Source organism: Bos javanicus, chromosome 5 (assembly GCF_032452875.1).
Source record: "Bos javanicus breed banteng chromosome 5, ARS-OSU_banteng_1.0, whole genome shotgun sequence".
NCBI lineage: Eukaryota > Metazoa > Chordata > Mammalia > Artiodactyla > Bovidae > Bos > Bos javanicus.
This window is the reverse complement of record NC_083872.1, coordinates 42,002,096-42,022,715: the sequence shown is the minus strand read 5'-3', so window position 1 is coordinate 42,022,715 and position 20,620 is coordinate 42,002,096. Positions and strand designations below refer to the sequence as shown.

General features: G+C 36.6%; 1 protein-coding gene across 1 annotated transcript in view; it reads right to left on the bottom strand.

The window, feature by feature from the left end:
- Positions 1-20,620, bottom strand: part of ABCD2 (ATP binding cassette subfamily D member 2) — a 92,480-nt gene that overhangs the window by 22,285 nt on the left and 49,575 nt on the right. Inside the window, exons 8-9 of the mRNA XM_061416464.1 lie at positions 12,719-12,864; positions 393-477 (exon numbers count right to left, since the gene is read on the bottom strand). Of these exons, the coding sequence (XP_061272448.1) occupies positions 393-477; positions 12,719-12,864 (231 nt within the window). The remainder of the gene's footprint in view (positions 1-392; positions 478-12,718; positions 12,865-20,620) is intronic.

Here is a 20,620-nt window from a genome sequence, read left to right as displayed (position 1 = left end):
GGAAGGCTACACTCTATGGGGTTGCAAAGAGTTAGACACAACTGAGCGACTTTGACTTTCACTGAATGTCTACCTACTGTGTTCACAATAGCATAATAGTGGTTATCTAGTCTTCACATTTTAAAATTAGTAATTATCCCACTTTCAAACTTAGGACACAAAAATTAAATTTTGTCATCTAACATTACTCAACATAAAATAAATAGAACAAACACTTGGAGATTTCTGTCACATTAAAAAACAACCTAAGAAATTTAAATACTATAAATTCTAAGCACTAGCTTTTCAGAAATATATTTTCAAACCGAATGAGGACAAGGGATCCTATCCGAACATTTTTTTATTACAACAATAGAATAGTATCAATAGTAACTTGAATATAATACACTTACCTATGATAAAACATGCGAGCCATGCCCATTCTTTGCTTTTCCCCTCCTGATAAGACATCTTTCCAGTCCGTAATAGCATCCCATCCTTTAAAATATATAAAAATACATATTGTATAAAGCGTCTTTTAATCAAAGAGAGCGTCTTTTAATCAAAGAGAACATCTTTTACAGTTTTTACCTAGACAAGTGATTCCTAGCAAGTTTAAGCTATTACACAAAGAACCTGATATTTCACAAAACATATGCCTGGATAGACCAGAGTGCCTTACGTTTAAGCACTTGGTCTTAGATTTGATATTTTTTAATAGTAATAATTACTTATATTGACAGAACATATTCTAAGAATTCTAAATACTGATACTTTGAAAAGGTGTTTATTTTTTAATGTCTCCAAAGAGTTGGTATACTTAGACTTATTTTGCAGGGGGGTAGGAGAAAAGACCAACAAATTTGCACAGGCCTATTACAAAGTCTGGGCTTCCCAGGTGGCTCAGTGGGTAAAGAATCTGCCTGCAGTGCAAGAGACAAAGGTTTGATCCCTGGGTCTGGAGGGGATGGCAACCTATTCCAGTGTTCTTGCCTGAGAATCCCATGGACAGAAGAGCTTAGTAGGATACAGTCCACAGGGTCGCAAAGAGTAGGATATAACTGAAGTGACTGAGCACACACGCACATTACAAAGTCTACAAAAGATATGAAAGGAGCTTATTTAAATGGCTTCCATCTGCCTGGCACTTTATATGAGTTGTATTTTTCACAATTTTCATTGTATATTTCACAACCTTATGAGGTGTCTATTATTAGTGTTATTTTATAAGTAGATAAGCTGAAATTCATGAAGAAATTGATATTTCAAAATTTATACAGCTATGTATTAGAGCTAGGATTTATATGTAGGTGTATCTTCATGTTTTACAATTTACCTATTCCATCTCTCACAACATCGTAAATACTTTCTGTTGGTTATTTATTCAAAAGCAAGTCTTCTATTTTCTAAAAAATAGGTTAGATTTAAAAAAAAGTTAGATCAATACATACTAGTATAGGGAAAAGCAAGATGGCAGAGAAGTAGGAGGACTAGGAGTTCATCTCTCCCCACAGATGCATCAAGAATACATCTAGATATGGAACAGGGCTCACAGAGCACTGGCTGAACACTAGGAGAAGACCTTAGACACTGGAAAGGACAAGAAAGATCCATGCGGAACCATGTAAGACAAAAGAAAGAAGGGAAAAAGAAGAGGACAGGAAGTGGAATAGTATCTGCTTCTAGGTGGGGGATCTGAAGAAGCTCAGAAGTTCCTGCATCCAGGGAAACCCCCTTGTAGAGGGGCAGATTGGATGGGACAGAAGGAAATCATCTGGGCCTGTTGGAGAGGAATGAAACAGCCGGTCTATGGCAGGCAGGACAAAGTGAGACCTATACAGATGATCTGTGCCACAGCCCTGTGCCTCCGAGCCTGAGACTTGTGTCTGTCAGTGTGCATGGGCACTGGGTGCTGGAATATAGGCAATGACAGAAAAGCTGAGGAGAGGACTGCTGCTGGATGCAAGTAGACAGGACAGACTGAAGGGATGGGAATGAGAAAATCCACAACTGGGAATACTTGTGGAGGAAACCTGGACTACCATAGAAGCAAGGAGCCATTATTGAGTGACATGTAGTGGGTGGAGCTGTCTTTGCAGCCTCTCTCCCTACACTGTCAGCCCCTACTTACACCTCGCCAGGTGGTAAAAATGGTTTCCGCCAGGGTGAGCTGTCTCATGCCTGCCACTAGGCACTAGAAAAGGCTCCTGCTGGGGCTAATCCTTTTGTACCTGTGGCCAAACACTAGGAAAAGCCCCTCCCAGGGCTGGCCCCAGCTCACCTGCTGCTAGGAACTAGGAAAGGCCCCCGACAGGGCTGGCTCTGATTGCTTGGAAAGATCACCCAGGGCTAACCTCATGTGCCTGCCACCAGGTGATAGGAAATGCTCCCACCAGGGCTGGATCTCCCACATCATGGCCATCAGTTTCCCCGTGAACCTGTGACTGGGCCAGATCTCTCACAACTTCCAACCCCTTTGTGCACCTGTTGCCTCCCATGACGCTGGCAGCTGTGCCACCTCCGGGCCCTGTCCTCACTGGGGCAGACCAAAGTGCTCCAGGGCAGCCTTGGGAGTAGATCCCTGTGTGCGACTTACATTCAGAGGTGGAGCTAAAACCACTGCTAAGTCCCAGGGGCCACTGAATTTAAGAAGAAAAGCTGAAATTTTTCCTTGCAGATGCACAAATTGAAACCCTCACAAACAGCTTGGTAAAAACTCAGCACCTACAAAACATCTGAACAGATAAGTGCTCCCACAGCCAAGACAGACCTAGTTTTAGTAGGTGTAGCACTAGGGGTAAAGAACCCACCTGCCAATACAGGAGATATAAAAGATACGGGTTCAATCCCTGGGTTGAGAAGATCCCCTGGAAGCAGGGCAATCCACTCCAGTAGTGTTGTCTGCAGAATCCCATGGACAAAGGAGCCTAGCAGGCTATAGTCCATAGGGTTGCAAGACTCAGGCACAACTGAAGTGACTTAACATGCATGTACACTTGGTGGCTTGTGCCAGGCTAAAGTCTGAGCTACCCCTATAACACCTGGTAGCTTCCTAGATGGTGCATTGGTAAAGAAACTACCTACCAGTGCAGGAAATGCAAGAGACGAGGGTTCAGTCCCTTGCTCAGGAAGATCCCTGGAGTGGGAAATAGCAACCTACTCCCATATTCTTGCATAAAAATTCCATGGACAGCAGAACCTGGTGGGCTACAGTCCATGGGGTCACAAAGAGACAGACATGACTGAGCAACTGAGCATGACTCAGCACCTAATACCCACAACTGGTCCAGATCCATGATTACTGCAATCCTGGGGCTGGACTTCAGTGGATCTACTCTGATGACCTGGTGAAAGAAATCTCTAGGAGACACCAGAGTCAAATGCTAGCATGGCAATGCTAATATCAGTGTAGTCTGAGGGTCTGCACAATGGGTGAAAGATCATACAACAGAGTACACCACAGGAGAGTAGCTCCAAAGAAGGGATACTCAGTAGCTTCCCTCCCAGCAGCAGTGCTCCAACCGTGCCTACTTTGCACCACAGATCAGAAACACAGCTAAGAAGCAAATCTGGGGGCTTCTACTACAACAACTTGGAAGCCGACTCCACCCATGACAGGGCAGTGACAACCAAAGAGCAAAGGGGAGCCCTCACTCAATATCCAAGGCAGGCTCTGGTCACCACAACAATAGTCTAACCCTCATTAAGAGGATAACAGCACAAGTCTCTGGATCAACCTCACCTACCAGGGGACAGATAACAGAAGCAAGAGGAACTGCAACCCTGCAGCCTGGAAAGCAGATCACAAACACAAAACTTTGAGGAAGAAAAAAAGGTAACAAAGAGATATGTTGCAGATGAAGGAGCAATGTTAAAACCTACAAGAACAATTAAATAAAGAGGAGATAAGCAATCTATCTGAAAGAGAATTCAGAGTATGATAGTAAAGATGATCCAAGTCATGGATCATCCAAGACATGATCCAAGTCATGCCTCCAGTCATGGATTGAAAAGATATAATAAAAGTTTAGCAAAGACCTAGAAGAACTAAAACACAAATAAAAAGAAATGAACAAGACAGGAACTGAAAATGAAAAACACATTAGAAGAAATCAATAACAGAATAACTGAGGCAGAAGAATGCATAAGTGACCTGGAAGACAGAGTGGTATAAATCTCTGCTGTAGAACAGAATAATAATAATAATAAAATGAAAAGAAATGTGAATAAACTCAGAGACATCTGGAACAACATTAAATGCATGAACATTTGAATTATAGAGGTCCAAGAAGAAGAACAAAAAGGGTCTGAGAAAATATTTCCAGAAATCACAGTAAAAAACTTTTCTAACATGGGAAATGAGATAGTCACCCAAGCCTAGAAGGCAAAGAGAGTTGCATAAAGGATAAACCCAAGGAGGAACACACTGAGACACATATTATTAAACTAACAAAAATTAAGTACAAACAATATTGAAAGCAACAAGGGGAAAGCAACAAATAACATACAAAGAAACCCCAAAAAGTTATCAGCTGATTTTTCAGCAGAAACTCTGCAGGTCAGAGGGAGTGGGAGGATATATTTAAAATGATGAAAAGGAAAAGCCTATAACCAAAAATACTCTAACCAGCCAGGCTCTCATTCTGATTTGACAGAGCATCGAAAGTTTTACAGATAAACAAAAGCTAAGAGCATTCAGCACCTCCAAACCAGCTTTACAACTGCTAAAGGAACTTCTATAGGCAAAAAAACACTAGAAAGGAGAACAAAAAAGGAAGGGAAAGAGGAAAAAGACATACGAAAAAAACCACACCCCAAACAATTAAGAAAATGGCAATAGGAACATATCTATTGATAATTATCTGAAATGTAAATGGAATAATGTTCCAACCGGAAGAAACAGACTGGCTGAATGGATAAAACAAGACCTATATATAGGCTGTCTACAAGAGACCCACTTCAGACCTAGGGATACACACAGACTGAAATTGAGGAGATGGAAAAAGATAATCCATAAAAATGGAAAGCAAAGAAAAGCTGGAGTAGCAATACTCACATCAGACAAAATAGACTTTAAAATAAAGACTGTTAACAAGATAAGGAAAGATGCTACCTAATAATCAAGGGATCAATCCAAGAAGAAGATAAAGCAATTGTAAATATTTATGCACTCAACCTAGGAGAAAAAATTAACAAGAAAACACAAGTCTTAAATGAAACATTAGACCAGATAGACTTAATTGATATATACAGGACATTCCATCAGAAAACAGGAGAATATATTTTCTTTTCAAGAGCACATGAAACATTCTCCAGGATAGATTACATCTTGGGTCACAAATCAAGCTTCAGTAAAGTTAAGAAAACTGATATTGTATCAGGTATCTTTTCTGAAACAATCCTATGAGATTAGAAAGCAAATAAGGGGGGAAAAAACTATTAAAAACACAAACATGTGGAGGCTAAACAATGTGCTACTAAACAACCTATGGATAACTGGAGAAATCAAAAAGGAAATAAAAAATATCTAGAAACAATTGAAAACTAAAACAGGTGACCCAAAGCCTATGGAAAGCAGCACAGTTCTAAGAGGGAAGTTTATAACAATACAATCCATCTCAAGAAAAATATCAAATAAACAACACAACCTTGTACCAAATGCAACTAGAGAAATAAGAACAAACAAAACCAAAAGTTAGAAGAAGGAAAGAAATAATAAAAAACAGAGCAAAAATAAATGAAATATTATAAAACAGAGAATAGCAAAAGCCAATGAAACTAAAAATTGGTTCTTTGAGAAGATAAGCAAAATTGATAAAACCATTAGCCAGACTCCTTAAGAAAAAAAAAGGGAGAGGACTCAAATCAATAAAATTAGAAATGGAAAAGGAGACCTTATAGCTGACACCACAGAAACACAAAAGATCATAAGAGACTACTACAAGCAATTACTAGGTTAACCAAAATGTTTGGGTTTTTCTGTAACATCTTCTGAAAAAATTTGTGTGAACTTTTTGACCAACTCAGTGTATGCCAATAAAATGGACAACCTGGAAGAAATGGACAAATTCTTAGAAAGGTATAACTTTCTAAGACTGAACTAGGAAGAAATAGAAAATATGAACAGGGATTTCCCTGGTGGTCCAGTGGTTTAAAATCTGTCTCCCAGAGCACAGGATACAGGATTGATCCTTGGAGAACTATGATCCCACAAGCCAGAGAGGAACTAAACCCACATGCTACAACTAGAGAGAAGCCCATGTGCCACAGCAAAGAACCTACATGCCACACCTAAAACTAAATGCAGCCTTATAAGTAAATAAATATATTTTAAAAAATTTAACTGAACAAAATTATGAACAGGCCAGTCATGAATAATGAAATTGAAATAAAACTGTGATTAAAATCTCCCAAGAAACAAAAGTACAGGACTAGATGGCGTCACAGGTGAATTCTATTTTAGAGACCAGCTAACATGTCCTTCTCAAATTCTTCCAAAAATTGCAGAGGGAGGGACACTCCCAAGCTAATTTTATAAGGCCACTATCACCCTGATACCAAAACCAGACAAAATTAATACACAGGAATCTCTTTCATTCCAATGCACTAACAGAAGATCAGAAAGAGAAATTAAGAAAACAATTCCATTTATGATTTCATCATGAAGATGAAACTATCTAGGGATAAAACTATCTAAGAAGGAAAAATACCTTGATTCAGAAAACTATAGGATACTGATGAAAGAAAACAAAGATGATACGAATGGATGGAGAGATATACCATGTTCTTGGATTTGAAGAATCAATACTGTAAAAATAATTGTACTACCCAAAGCAATCCACAGATTCAATGGAATCCCCATCAAATTACCAATGACATTATTCCACAGAATCAGATTAAAATATTTTTTAATTTGTATGGAAACACAAAATACCCCAAATAGCCAAAGCAATCTTGAAAAATAAAAACAGAGCTGGAGGAATCAGGCTCTCTGACTTCAGACTATACTCCAAAGCTACAGCAATCAAGACAGTATGGTACTGGGGCAAAAAAAGACATATGGATCAATGGAACAAGATAGAAAGCCCAAAGATAAATCTAGACACCTATGTTCACCTACTTTATGACAAAGGAGGCAAGAATATACAACAGAAAAAAGACAGTCTCTTCAATAAGTGGTACTGGGAAAACTGGGCAGCTATCTGTAAAAGAATAAAATTAGAACACTTCCTAATACCATACAGAAAAACAAACTCAAAATAGATTAAAGACCTAGATGTAAGGCTGGGCACTTACAACTCTTAGAGAAAATCATAAGCAGAACACCCTCTAACATAAGTTATAGAAAGATCTTTTTGGATCCATCTCCCAGAATAGTGAAACTAAAAACAAAAATAAGCAAAATGAGATCTAATTAAACTTATAACCTTTTGCACAGTAAATGAAACAATAAATAAAACAAAAAGACAACCTTCAGAATAGGAGAAAATATTTGCAAACAAAACAACCAACAAGGGATTCATCTCCAAAATATACAAACAGCTTATATAGCTCAATAATAAAAGAAACAATCCAATGAAAAAATGGGTGGAAGACCTAATAGACTTTTTTTCAAAGAAGACATACAGATGGCCAAAAAGCACATAAAAAAGATGCTCAACATCACTAATTATTAGAGAAATGAAAATTAAAATTACTTGTCAGAAAAACCATCATGAAAACATTTATAAACAATAAATGCTGGAGAGGGTGTGAAGAAAAGAGAAACCCTCCTACACTGTTGGTGGGCAAGTAAATTGGTACAACTACTATGGAGAACAATATGGAAGTTTTTCAAAAAATTAAAAATAGAACTACCATATGACCAAGAAATCTCACTCCAGTCATCTATGTGGAGAAAACCAAAATTCAAATAGACACACGCACCCCAGTATTTATTGCAGCACTATTTACAATAGCCAAGACATGGAAGGAACCTAAATGTCCATCAACAGAGGAATGGATAAAGACCTGGTACATACTTACAGTGGGATATTAGTCATAAAAAGGAACAAAGCAGTGCCATTTGCAAAGATGTGAAGAGATCTAGAGACTGTCATATAGAATGAAGTAAGTTGGAAAGAGAAAAATACATATCATGTAATATCACTTATATGTGGAATCTAGAAAAATGTTACAGAAGAACTTATTTGCAAAGCAGAAATGGGGACACAGATGTAGAGAACAACCTTATGGATTTCAGTGGGGGAAAGGAGGATGAATTGGGAGATTGGGGTTGGGATTGACATATGCACATTATTATGTATAAAATGAGAACCTACTGTGTTGCACAGGGAAGTCAATGTTCTGTGATGATCTGTATGGGAAGGAAATCTAAAAAAGTGGGGGATATATGTATACATAAGGCAATGGCACCCCACTCCAGTACTCTTGCTTGGAAAATCCCATGGATGGAGGAGCCTGTTAGGCTGCAGTCCATGGGGTCACTAAGAGTCGGACACGACTGAGCGACTTCACTTTCACTTTTCACTTTCATGCATTGGAGAAGGAAATGGCAGCCCACTCCAGTGTTCTTGCCTGAAGAATCCCAGGGACGGGGAGCCTGGTGGGCTGCCGTCTATGGGGTCACACAGAGTCGGACACGACTTAAGTGACTTAGCATAGCATAGCATAGATGATTCACTTCGTAGAAACACAATATTGTAAAGCAACTATGCCTGCATGCATACTAAGTTACTTTAGTTGTATCCAACTCTTTGCAACCCTATGGACTGTAGCCCACCAGGCTCCTCTGCCCAGGGGATTCTCTAGGCAAGAATACTGGAGTGGATTGCCATGCCCTCCTCCAGGGGATCTTCCCAACCCAGGGAGCGAACCCGTGTCTCTTATGTCTCCTGAATTGGCAGGAAGGTTCTTTACAATTCACACAACTTGGGATGTCCAAAACAACTATACTTCAATAAAAGTTTTTTTTTAAAAATACATACTGATATAAAAATGTACCTAGAATATTTTTTATATGAAAAACCAAATTGCAAAATTGTGTTTGTATACAGATCACCCTTAAACAACATAAATTTGAACTGAGAAATACTTACACACCTGTTTTTTTCAATAGTAAATACTGTGGTACTATATAGTTTGTGGTAGGTTTAACCCACAACAGCAGAACAGCAGATATGAAAGAACCATGGATATGAGGGCCTTCTGTAAGTTATATGCAGATTTTCAATTGCTTGCTAAAACCTTTGAGTTCCGTGGAACAAAAGGACATGGTTTATTTACATATGTAAAATTAAAGCTGCCTTTGACCCGAATACTTTTCTCTTTTTCCTTCTCAGTTAGTAAGGGGAAATTTTTTTAAGTCCAGAACATTTCTCCTCTGGGTAGCAATCTGAATCTATTTTTCAAAACATCATTTATGTTTCACAAATATTATAAAATTAAGTTACAGAGAAAAATTTTTTGCAACAGTTTTTATTAGAAGTAAGAACACATAAGGTATATAAATTATAATTGTACTCAGTTGTCAGTTGTGTCTGATTCTTTGTGACCCCCTGGACTGTAGCCCACCAGGCTCCTCGGTCCATGGAATTTTCCAGGCAAGAGCACTGTAGTGGGTTGCCATTTTCTACTCCAGGGGATCTTCCCAACCCAGGGATCAAACTTGTGTCTCTTATGTCTCCAGGATTGGTAGGTGGATTCTTTACCACTAGCGCCACCTGGGAAGCCCTATAAATTATAATTGCATCATCTCTGGGAATGGAATTATGAGGCTTTTACTTTCTAAGATGTACATTTTTACAATATTTGAAAAATTAAAATTACCATCTTTATATTATTTTATGGCCTGTCTTAATTTTGTAATAAGAAAAAAAAGTCACTTAGAAACAAAATCATTGGGTCTCTTAGGAAGGCAGCCATATCAGATATTTTTCTGAAGTGAGAATATCATAAAACAGAGTGGACTAAGCAAATCCTGATTTTCAAAGAGGAAAATGACTATCAAAACTCTCACACACATACTCACAAACACAAATATACACATGCACAAACACACACATGCAAACTTAGGACATTACCAAATCCCAAGTAGTCTAGGTTTAATTTTCCCATTTGGAAAAAATCCAGGCCCTCTGCTTTCTTTATTATTTCTCAACTGAATTTTCATCTTTACTAAAATTTCTAAATAAACTCGGTCAAAGGGAAAGGAAATGAGAACTAGAGTTTCATTGTTTCTTGTGCACTGGATTGAAAAGACTTTCCCTATTTCCCAATGATACTCCCCAAAAGGGACCAGTGTTCATTCCTGGGCAAACTTCCAGGAATTTTCCATCTATTTAAAAACATAATTTTATATTAGGGAAAAACTCTAAATGCCATGTGATTCAAAGTTCTTGCTTCAAGTGAAAACTGTTGAAATAAAATTTCCTCTATGACTTTTATAGCATTTATGAAACATAAGTGAGGATTTGAAAAAATAGGTTTAGATTGCTACACAGTGGAGAAATATTCTGGGCTTAAAAAAATAGCTCCCCCCTTGAAATAAGAACGCACAAAGACGAAAGTATTTGGGTCAAAGCATCCTTAAATTTTATGCATTTAAATAAATTATGTTCATTGTTTCACTAAACCCAAAAGCTTTAACAGGCAATCTTTCTTGAACACAGAACATACAAATCAAAACTCTGAGTCACGATACTTCTTCTGATGCTGAAACAAACAGTGATACTAAGTCAGCTAAGAAGTGAAGTTTTCTTGCTTCCTGAAGATGTACAAACTGTTTTAGCTCACATCTATTTGTTAACAATTCTACACCTTTCTATTTTGTAATTTGTTTGAAGGAATAAAACATAGTTTTAAAATCTATCTTATACTAAAGTAAAGAATTTCTCTAAGCAAATTTCTTTAAGTGTTGGAACTAGTGTTGCTTCAAATCATTAATAGTCTTACTAGAACTTCAGCAGGCTTCTTCCAGAGTAAGTGATGTCCTTGCAAATTTGTTTTCTTGCTTTGCTTAAAAATATGTTTCATGTTTTAAGGACTAGGCAAGTACAGTGGATTTCGTTATCATTTTTTATGTATAAGGATATAACAAGCCTTATTAGTATCTAAGATGTTGAGATAGCATAACACAGTGGCATATCTTATATAGAACATTGACATTCAAGTCTCATCTGTGTTGGAATCCCTGTTCTACCTCTTGCTGAGGGCCCCTGGGGAAACTGCTAAACTTCTGAATTTCATCTGTTAAAGGGGGGTTAGTAAAACCCACATCATTGGGCAGCTACAAATATTAAATAAGATGACAGTGTAAACTGAGTAACATGTTATATTCTGCAGAGTGAGCACTCGATAAACCATAACAATTACTATCATATATTTTTAAGGTTGAAAAATTCTTTAAACTAGTTCTAGAATTTCTTGATAACTTCTAAAAGAATAGAATATGTGACAAATTATTATAAATTTCTATTCAGATTATTAGATTTCAAACTTATCCAAATAACTTACCCCCAATTAATAGGTAGTTGCTATTTTGCCACACTGTTTTAAAACTGGGAAGAAGTTGACCATATGACACAAAAAGACAACCTGCTTTCCATATTTATAGCACTTATGAACTATGATATTATAAGATGATATGTATAAATATTATACATGATATTTATGAATATGTATTATATTCTAAAATGATATCTATAGATATCATATATAAATACAATAATATAATATTATCTCTTTTGCCTACATTGGTTTCTTAATGTATCAAATGAAATAATAGATGTGAAATATGTAAAATATTGAGCACCATCACACAAAGACAAAATATCTTTGTATCAATATTACATCTAGCTCTATTACCTTTAGCAACTATTGTGAATTTACTATGTATCACTGTTCTAAATACTTTAAATAAAGTCTTATTAAATCTTCACAGCATCTTTATAAGGTATTTATCTCCATTTTACAGGTGAAGATACAAAGGTACAGAGAACAGAGTTAAAGATTTGATTCCAGAATTCTGATTTCAAAGCCTACATTCTTAATTACGGTACTACTCTGCTCCTTTTGATCATGTAAGTGGGCTAGAAAAATAAAACACATGCAAAATTAAACATAGAATTCTAGCTTGCTATTTCAGTAGTTTTTCTAGGCTATCAAATTATATGTTATCAAGTTATTTCTGTGTTCTGAAAGTGATTCTTTCTTGAGCTGATATGTATAACTCTTATTCTTACTTTTTCAAAGTATGTTTTATGCTGAAAAACTACCAAACAGAAGTTTCTGTGTATTATCTAATTCTCTATGTGTTGCTGTAGAGAAAAAAATAATGTATTGGTAAGACTGTTGGTCTGAAAATAAAAAAGTTCTGTGATACCTACTTCTCAAATTATTATATTTAATGTAAGCTGAGGGATTAACAGGAGAATATTTCTGTCATGAACCTTACATACATTTAGATTGACTATGGCTTCAGGAACACATGTTCATCCAAATATGAAAAAAAATCTTCAAATGCTAGCTGTGGACTTAGGAAAAAGCTTAGTTTGCTGAACGAAATATAGCACAAACAGAAAAGAGCAAGTTAACAATGGAAAAGCAACAAAAGCTATAAATTCCATCTTTGCTTATGTGCTTATGTTCCAACAACAGCATACATCAAAATTAAACCCAACTTAATTTTTTTAAAGTTATGTTAAATACATGAAAAAAAGCCATGAATTATAGACTTTACCTCCTTCTCTTTGAACTATATGATAGAGATGAACACTGTGTAGAATACAATCTAGATCATGGTCTGTATAGCCTTTGTCATGCATGTCATCCACTGAATCTGGATAAATTACTTGATCTCGAAGACTTCCAAGAGACATGTATGGCCTGTAAAACACAAGAATCCGAGACAAAATCAGTTTAGCTTACTTATTGTGATATCCTAGTAGCCTGAAAACTCTAGAGGAGTCTTTAAATACTCTATTTCTAGGATTATATTTATTATCTGGTGATAAGTATTCTCTCTCAGATGTGTCAGGACAATATGTTGTTTTATTCATGTAAAAAAACATATTGAGACATGCCACAAGAAAAGTTTCTATAAGAAATACTTGGATATTTTCAGCACAGAAATACATACTTGTTCTGTTATATATATATATTTTTAAGTTTTATACTCTGAATTTAATTTTTCAAAATACTTTGAAAAGGCAAGTCCTTTCCAAGAGGACAAGGATTCTGTTTAGGGGATCTGATTCAATTAGTGAAAAACGTGGGTAACAGTTGCCCAGAACATTTTGATTATTCCATCCAAAAAAGATTTATGTCTATATCATATAAAGACATACCTGTAGGATAGTACTATAAGATATACTATTATTATTTGCCACTTTATTTACTTTTTAATTGAAGGATAATTGCTTTACAGAGTTTTGTTATTTTCTGTCAAACATCAACAAGAATCAGCCATAGGTACACCCATATCTCCTCCCTCCCTAACCTCCCTCCCATCTCCCTCCCATCCCAGCCTTCTAGATTGTCACAGAGCCCCTGTTTGAGCTCCCTGGGTCAAACAGCAAATTCCCATTGGCTATCTATTTTACACACGGTATTGTAAGTTTCCATGTGTTCTGTTATATTTTATAAATGTTGCTTCTGTATTTCATCTAAAACTATTTGGGTTAAAAATTATAAAATTTGAGGCTTTGACAATATGAACAAACAAAACTTCTAAAAGATATTCAAAATAAGAGAAATGCAAATTAACAATATACTTAGTTTCTTATTTATCAGATTGGTAGAAGTTCAAAAACTTGACAATTCACTCAATCGGCAAGTCTATGGAGAGACAGGTACTTTCTTACAATCATGAAAATACAAAATGGTACAACCCTTTGGAGAGGATTTGGCAAACCAATATATCATCTGGTGTTTGATCCACTTCTAGGACTTTATTCTAAAAATATACTTTCAAAAGTGTACCACCAAGAACAAAAAAGTATATAAAGTTATCCATTACAGCATTATTTGAAATTGCAAAATATTGAGAAAACCTAAATGCACATACAAAGGAGACTGATTAAATAAACAATGGTACCTGTACCATGCAGCTATAAAACTGGATGTGGACGGTCTCTATTAATTGATATAGAGTGATTTCCATAATATATTAAGTTGAAAAGCAAAGTACAAATTAGATGTATAGCAGAATTTCTCAACAGTGGTATCATGGCTATGTTAAACCAGATAATTCTTTGTTACTGAGGTCTTGTGTATTATAGGATGTTTAACAGCACATTTGGTCTCTACCCACTAGATGACTAGATGTTAGTAGCATCCACTGTGGCAGAGACAAAAAAAAAGTTTTCAAATATTATCCTCCAGGGGACAAAACCATCTCCATTTGATAGACCCACCAATGTGCAATGTACTACTTTCATGTAAAATGAAAGCAAAGTAAGAAAATGTAAGTTTATCTGCTGATATTTACAAAAGGAAATACAGTAAACCAGAAACTAATGAAATCATTTATCTATAGAAGATGGGAGGAACAAAGCAGAATAGATAGGGAAGGGAGAGACCTCTCTAAATATCTTCCCTATGTATTTTAACTCTTAGACTCATGTTAAATGTTATTATTTTAATTAACTAATAAAGATGAAGGAAGAAACCCTAAAATTGAATAGAAACAGAAACAAATAAACTGTAAGTATATCAAATGAACAACATAACCACATTGAAAGGGGAAGAGAGACTGATCCAAGTAACTTTCAAATTTGGCTACATAATTTCAGTTGAAAACCAAAAGAACCACAAAGCAACTTTGAAACTAACTGTTCATATTTCTTATTGCTGCAGGTGTAGAAATTCTGAAACTATGTTGTAGGAAAGACCAAGTAAGTAAATTTTAATAATGTCACAAGGTAGGGTTCTCATTGTGGAAGAAGGAAGATATAAATATGAAATGAGGGAGGAAAAGCAAAAAAAAAAAAAAAAACCAAAACACTATAGTGTTTAATTTGATTTAGAGTATCACCATGAATTCATATTTTTTCAAACAAAAACATCATGAAGAAACTATCTGATTAACCCAAACTGAGGGACTTTAAGAATAACCAACAATAGTTCTGCACTCATTACAAATATCAATGTCATAAAAAAAAAATGCTGAGGAATTTATTCAGGTTTAAAGAAACTAGGGCAACATAGCAACTAAAATGCAATGTATGATGCTGGACTGAGAAAAATAAGTTATCATAAAGAATAATATTGTATCAATTGGTAACATTTCAGTGTAGAAAGTTGTTGGACATTATCAAGAGGACTTCACTGTCAGTTGTCCAGTGAGTTGGACTCAGGCAATCTGATGCTCCTGACCCTCTCCCCTGGCCTATGTTCAACCCACAGTTCCCACAGCCACCAAGAATTTTAAAAGGGACCGCCTGAGAGAGCAATGTGGTGTTGAGAACATCTGGATGGTATACATGACTGAACTACATTAAAGTCCGTACAAATTTTTATGATTCTGATAAATGGAATTAGAGATCTACTCATCTTGAAGCTGCCCATCACAAGCCTCAGATGTAACTTCCCTTGCTTATTAAATCTGCCACCCACCAGTCTAGAGTGATCTGCCTTTTCCTGGTCTCTTCTTGCCCTCTATGTATGAGGGACAGTACAAAAACCAATAAAAGTATGTCCAGATAATATTATATCAGCTTTTAAAAATACATAAATTTTTTATAGGAAATATTACAGTACTTCATTATCTGTGCTGCTGCTGCTAAGTCGCTTCAGTCGTGTCTGACTCTGTGTGACCCCATAGACAGCAGCCCACCAGGCTCTGCCATCCCTGGGATTCTCCAGGCAAGAACACTAGAGTGGGTTGCCATTTCCTTCTCCACTGCGTGAAAGTGAAAAGTGAAAGTGAAGTCGCTCGGTCGTGACTGACTCCTAGCAACCCCATGGAATGCAGCCCACCAGGCTTCTCCATCCACGGGATTTTCTAGGCAAGAGTACTGGAGTGGCTTGCCATTGCCTTGTTAACTAATTATAAATTATACATGGATTTTCAAATGCTCGGGGGGTCAGCTCCTCTAACTTCTGTATTGCTCAAGGGTCAACTGCATACACTAAAGAAGTTATGCATGAAGATTTATTTACTGCAACTTACTTAATAATAAGGTGTGTACGTGTACAAAGAAAGAGAGAAAGAATCAAAGATTTTAGTGTACAAAGAGACAGAATAAAAGGTTTGAAATACAAAATGTGTTTTGTAGACCAATTATCTACCCACATTCCTATACCGTTAAAATGATTGAGTTTAAGGATAGATACCATGAGGTTATAAAAGATTTAACTAATACTTGAAAATAAAAAGAATTTATATTTCAATTATACATGTATGCATTTATATAATAAGATTCTCAATGGAGTCTTTGCAATATAAGGAATCTCTGCTGCTGCTGCTGCTGCTGCTGCTAAGTCGCTTCAGTCATGTTCAACTCTGTGTGACCCCATAGACGGCAGCCCACTAGGTTCCTCTGTCCCTAGGATTCTCCAGGCAAGAGTACTGGAGTGGGTTGCCATTTCCTTCTCCAATGCATGAAAGTGAAAAGTGAAAGTGTAGTCGCTTAGTCATGTCCGACTCTTAGCGACCCCATGGACTGCAGCCTACCAGGCTCCTCCGTCCATGGGATTTTCCAGGCAAGAGTACTGGAGTGGGTTGCCATTACCTTCTCTGATAAGGAATCTCTAGTAATATCTTTTAAATTGAGATATATTCACATTATAAAATTTGTACTGTTAAAGTGTAAAATTCAATGATTTTTAGTATATTTACAAGCTCATGTAAATATTACCACTATCTAATTCTAAAACATTTCCTTTATCCCAAAAAGAAACTCAGCAGATACTCCTGGTTCTTCCTTCCTCCCTGGCAATTAATAATCTACTTTCTGTCTCTGTGGATTTGTGTATTCTAGAGATTTCACATGCATGGAATCACACAATATGTAGTCTTCTCTCTCTCAGCCTAAAGTCTTCAGGTTATTCCTTGTTGTAGAAGGTTGCTGTATTTCATTCTTTTCTATGTCTGAATTAAATTCCACTGTATAGATACACCACATGTTGTTAACCTGAGTGTTAACAACACTCAGGTTGTTAAAGAGTGTTGTAAAGAGTGTTGTTTTCACTCTTTGGCTATTATGAACAGTGGGCATACATCTTGGAGTGGTGCATATGTTAACTGTGTTTAATTTTTTGAGGAACTGATCAAATGTTTTTCCCAAGGGCTGCATCATTTCTAGTCACTTTTCTTCTACCTTGGGTTAACCACTCCAGTATTCTGGTCTAGGGGATTCCATGGACAGTGGAGACTGGCAGGCTACAGTCCATGGGGTTGCAAAGATTTAGACACAACTGAGTGACTAACATTTTCACTTCTTGTATTCCCTATGTCTTCTCTTTCTGGTCTCTGCTTTATCTTCCCTCTCCAGTTTAGCCATATTTAAAAAAAAAAAAAAAACAGAATTAGAACACAATGTTACTTGTTTCCATCATTTTAAGCATTTATATAATGTGATATTTTTTCATAATAACAACAGTAGCATAAAATATACAGTGGCCCTCAGGGCCAGGGAACAATTTTTCAGTTGGTACCCTGAGTCTAAGAAGAAATACAAGGAAATATTAAGAGTCGGTACTTTTGCTAACTTACAAAGCAATGTCTGTTCCAATTTAATGTAAATCAGAGGCACAGATATCCTCAGTATAAAACCCAAATAAATTCAATCCACAGAACAGCCATGACCATACATAACTGAGACTACATTGATTAAAATACATCTGAACATTCATTTCAAAGGTTTTTCTATGGGATTCCACTATAAGATCTGATTAACCAGCAATATTTGATGAAGTACCATTTTCTATCTACATTTCAGGGAAGACAGCATAGAGACATGGATGTGATAATGGGTTTTGGAGAGAGAGTTCTAGACTAGAATCCCAATCTGGCCATTTACTAGCAATGTGACCCAAATCCTGAGCTACACTTACCTCATTTGTAAAGTAACTTACTCATTGAATTTGTTATAAGGATAAAATGAAGGAGTGGGTTTTTGTAAAGCAATATAGCCAGAGGACAGACAGTGAAGAATCTGCCTGCAATGCAGGAGACCCAGGTTTTATCCTTAGGTCAAGAAGACCCCCTGGAGAAAGGAATGGCTACCTACTCCAGTATTTTTATCTGGAGAATTCTATGGACAGAGGAACCTAGCAGGCTACAGTATATTGGGTCAGTGCTACAAAGAGTTGGACAGGATTGGGTGATTAACACTCTCACATGAAGCAACTTAGTACAGTATGACAGACACATAGTAGGCATTCAATAAACCATTATGGAGACAAAAAAGTTCATTAAAAAGGCAATATTTTTAAAAAGAAGTTAAGTTTGTTTTCTGTGTCTGAGTCTGTTTCTGGTTTGTAACAGAAAAGTTCAATTGAAAGTTGAAAGTTCATTTGAAAACAAACTGATGGTTACCAAAGGTGGAAGAGGAAGGGGAGGGATGCATTAAGAGTTTGAAATTAGAACATAAAATCTATTGTATATAAAATTGAAAAACAGGAAGGTTATATACTATTTAACTATTAAGCAGGATAGCACAGGGAACTATATTAAATATCTTGTCACAACCTTTACTGGAAAAGAATACACCACACACTTATGGTCAATTTATCTTCAACAAAGGAGGCAAGAACAAATACTGAAAAAAAAGACAGTTTTTTTAGCAAGCAGTGTTGTGAAAATTGGACAGCCACAGGTAAATCAATGAAGATATAACTTCTCACTATACACATGAAAAAAACTCTCAAAATGGCTTAAAGGCTTAAACATAAGACATTACACCATAAAACTCCTAAAAGATAACACAGGTAAAACACCCTTTGACATAAACTGTACTAATGTTTTCTTAGGTCAATTTCCCAAGGTAATAGAAATAAAAACAAAAATAAACAAATTGCACTTAGTCAAACTTATAAGCTTTTGCACAGCAAAAGAAATGGGAGAAAATATTTCCAAATGATGCAACTGACAAGGGCTTAATTTCCAAAATATACAAACTGCTCATTCAACTCAAAAACAAAATAAAACAGTTCAGTACCTCAGTCATGTCCAATACTTTGTGACCCCATAGACTGCAGCACACCAGGCATCCCTGTCCATCATCAACACCTGGAGTTTACTCAAACTCATGTCCATAGAGTCAGTGATGCCATCCAACCATCTCATCCTCTGTCGTCCCCTTCTCTTCCTGCCTTCAAACTTTCCCAGCATCATGGTCTTTTCCAACAAGTAAGTTTTTCACATCAGGTGGCCAAAGTATTAGAGTTTCAGCTTCAACATCTGTCCTGTAATGACTATTCAGGACTGATTTTATTTAGGATTGACTGGTTGGATCTCCTTGCAGTTCAAGGGACTCTTAAGAGTCTTCTCCAACACCACAATTCAAAGCACCAATTCTTCAGCACGCAGCTTTCTTTATAGTCCAACACTCACATACATACATGACTACAGGAAAGGCCACAGCTTTGACTAGAAAGGCTTTTGTTGGCAAAGTAAAGCTGCTTTTTAATATTCTGTCTAGTTTGATCATGGCTTTTCTTCCAAGGAGCAAGTATCTTTTAATTTCATGGCTGCAGTCACTATCTGTAGTGACTTTGGAGCCTAAAAAAATAGTCTCTCACTGCTTCCATTGTTTCCCTATCTATTTGCCGTGAAGTGATGGGACCAGATGCCATTATCTTAGTTTTCTGAATGTCGAGTTGTAAGTCAACTTTTTCACTCTCCTCTTTCACTTTCATCAAGAGGCTCTTTAGTTCTTCTTCACTTTCTGCCATAAGGGTGGTGTCATCTGCATATCTGAGGTTATTGATACTTCCCCTGGCAATCTTCATTCCAGCTTGTGATTTATCCAGCCCAGCATTTTGCATGATGTACTCTGCATATAAGTTAAATAAGCAGGGTGACAATATACAATCTTGATGTACTCTTTTTTCAGTTTGGAGCCAGTCTGTTGTTCCATATCTGGTTCTAACTGTTGCTCCTGGACAAGCATACAGATTTCTCAGAAGGCAGGTCAGGTGGTCTGGTACTCCCATCTCTTGAAGAATTTTCCACATTTTGTTGTGATCCACAAAGTCAAAGTCTTTGGTGTAGTCAATAAAGCAGATTTTTTTTTGGAACTCTTGCTTTTTTGATGACCCAATGGGTGTTGGAAATTTGATCTCTGGTCCCTCTGCCTTTTCTAAATCCAGCTTGAACATCTGGAAGTTCAGGTACTGTTGAACTCCATAGTTCAACAGTACTCCATGCGGCTTGGAGAATTTTGAGCATTACTTTGCTAGCATGTGAGATGAGTACAATTGTGTGGTAGTTTGAACATTCTTTGGCATTGCCTTTCTTTGGGATTGGAATGAAAACTGACCTTTTCCAGTCCTGTGGCCACTGCTGAGTTTTCCAAATTTGCTGGCATATTGAGTGCAGCACTTTCATGGCATCATCTTTTAGGGTTTGAAATAGCTCAGCTGGAATTCCTTCACCTCACCAGATTTGTTTGTAGTGATGCTTCCTAAGGCCCAC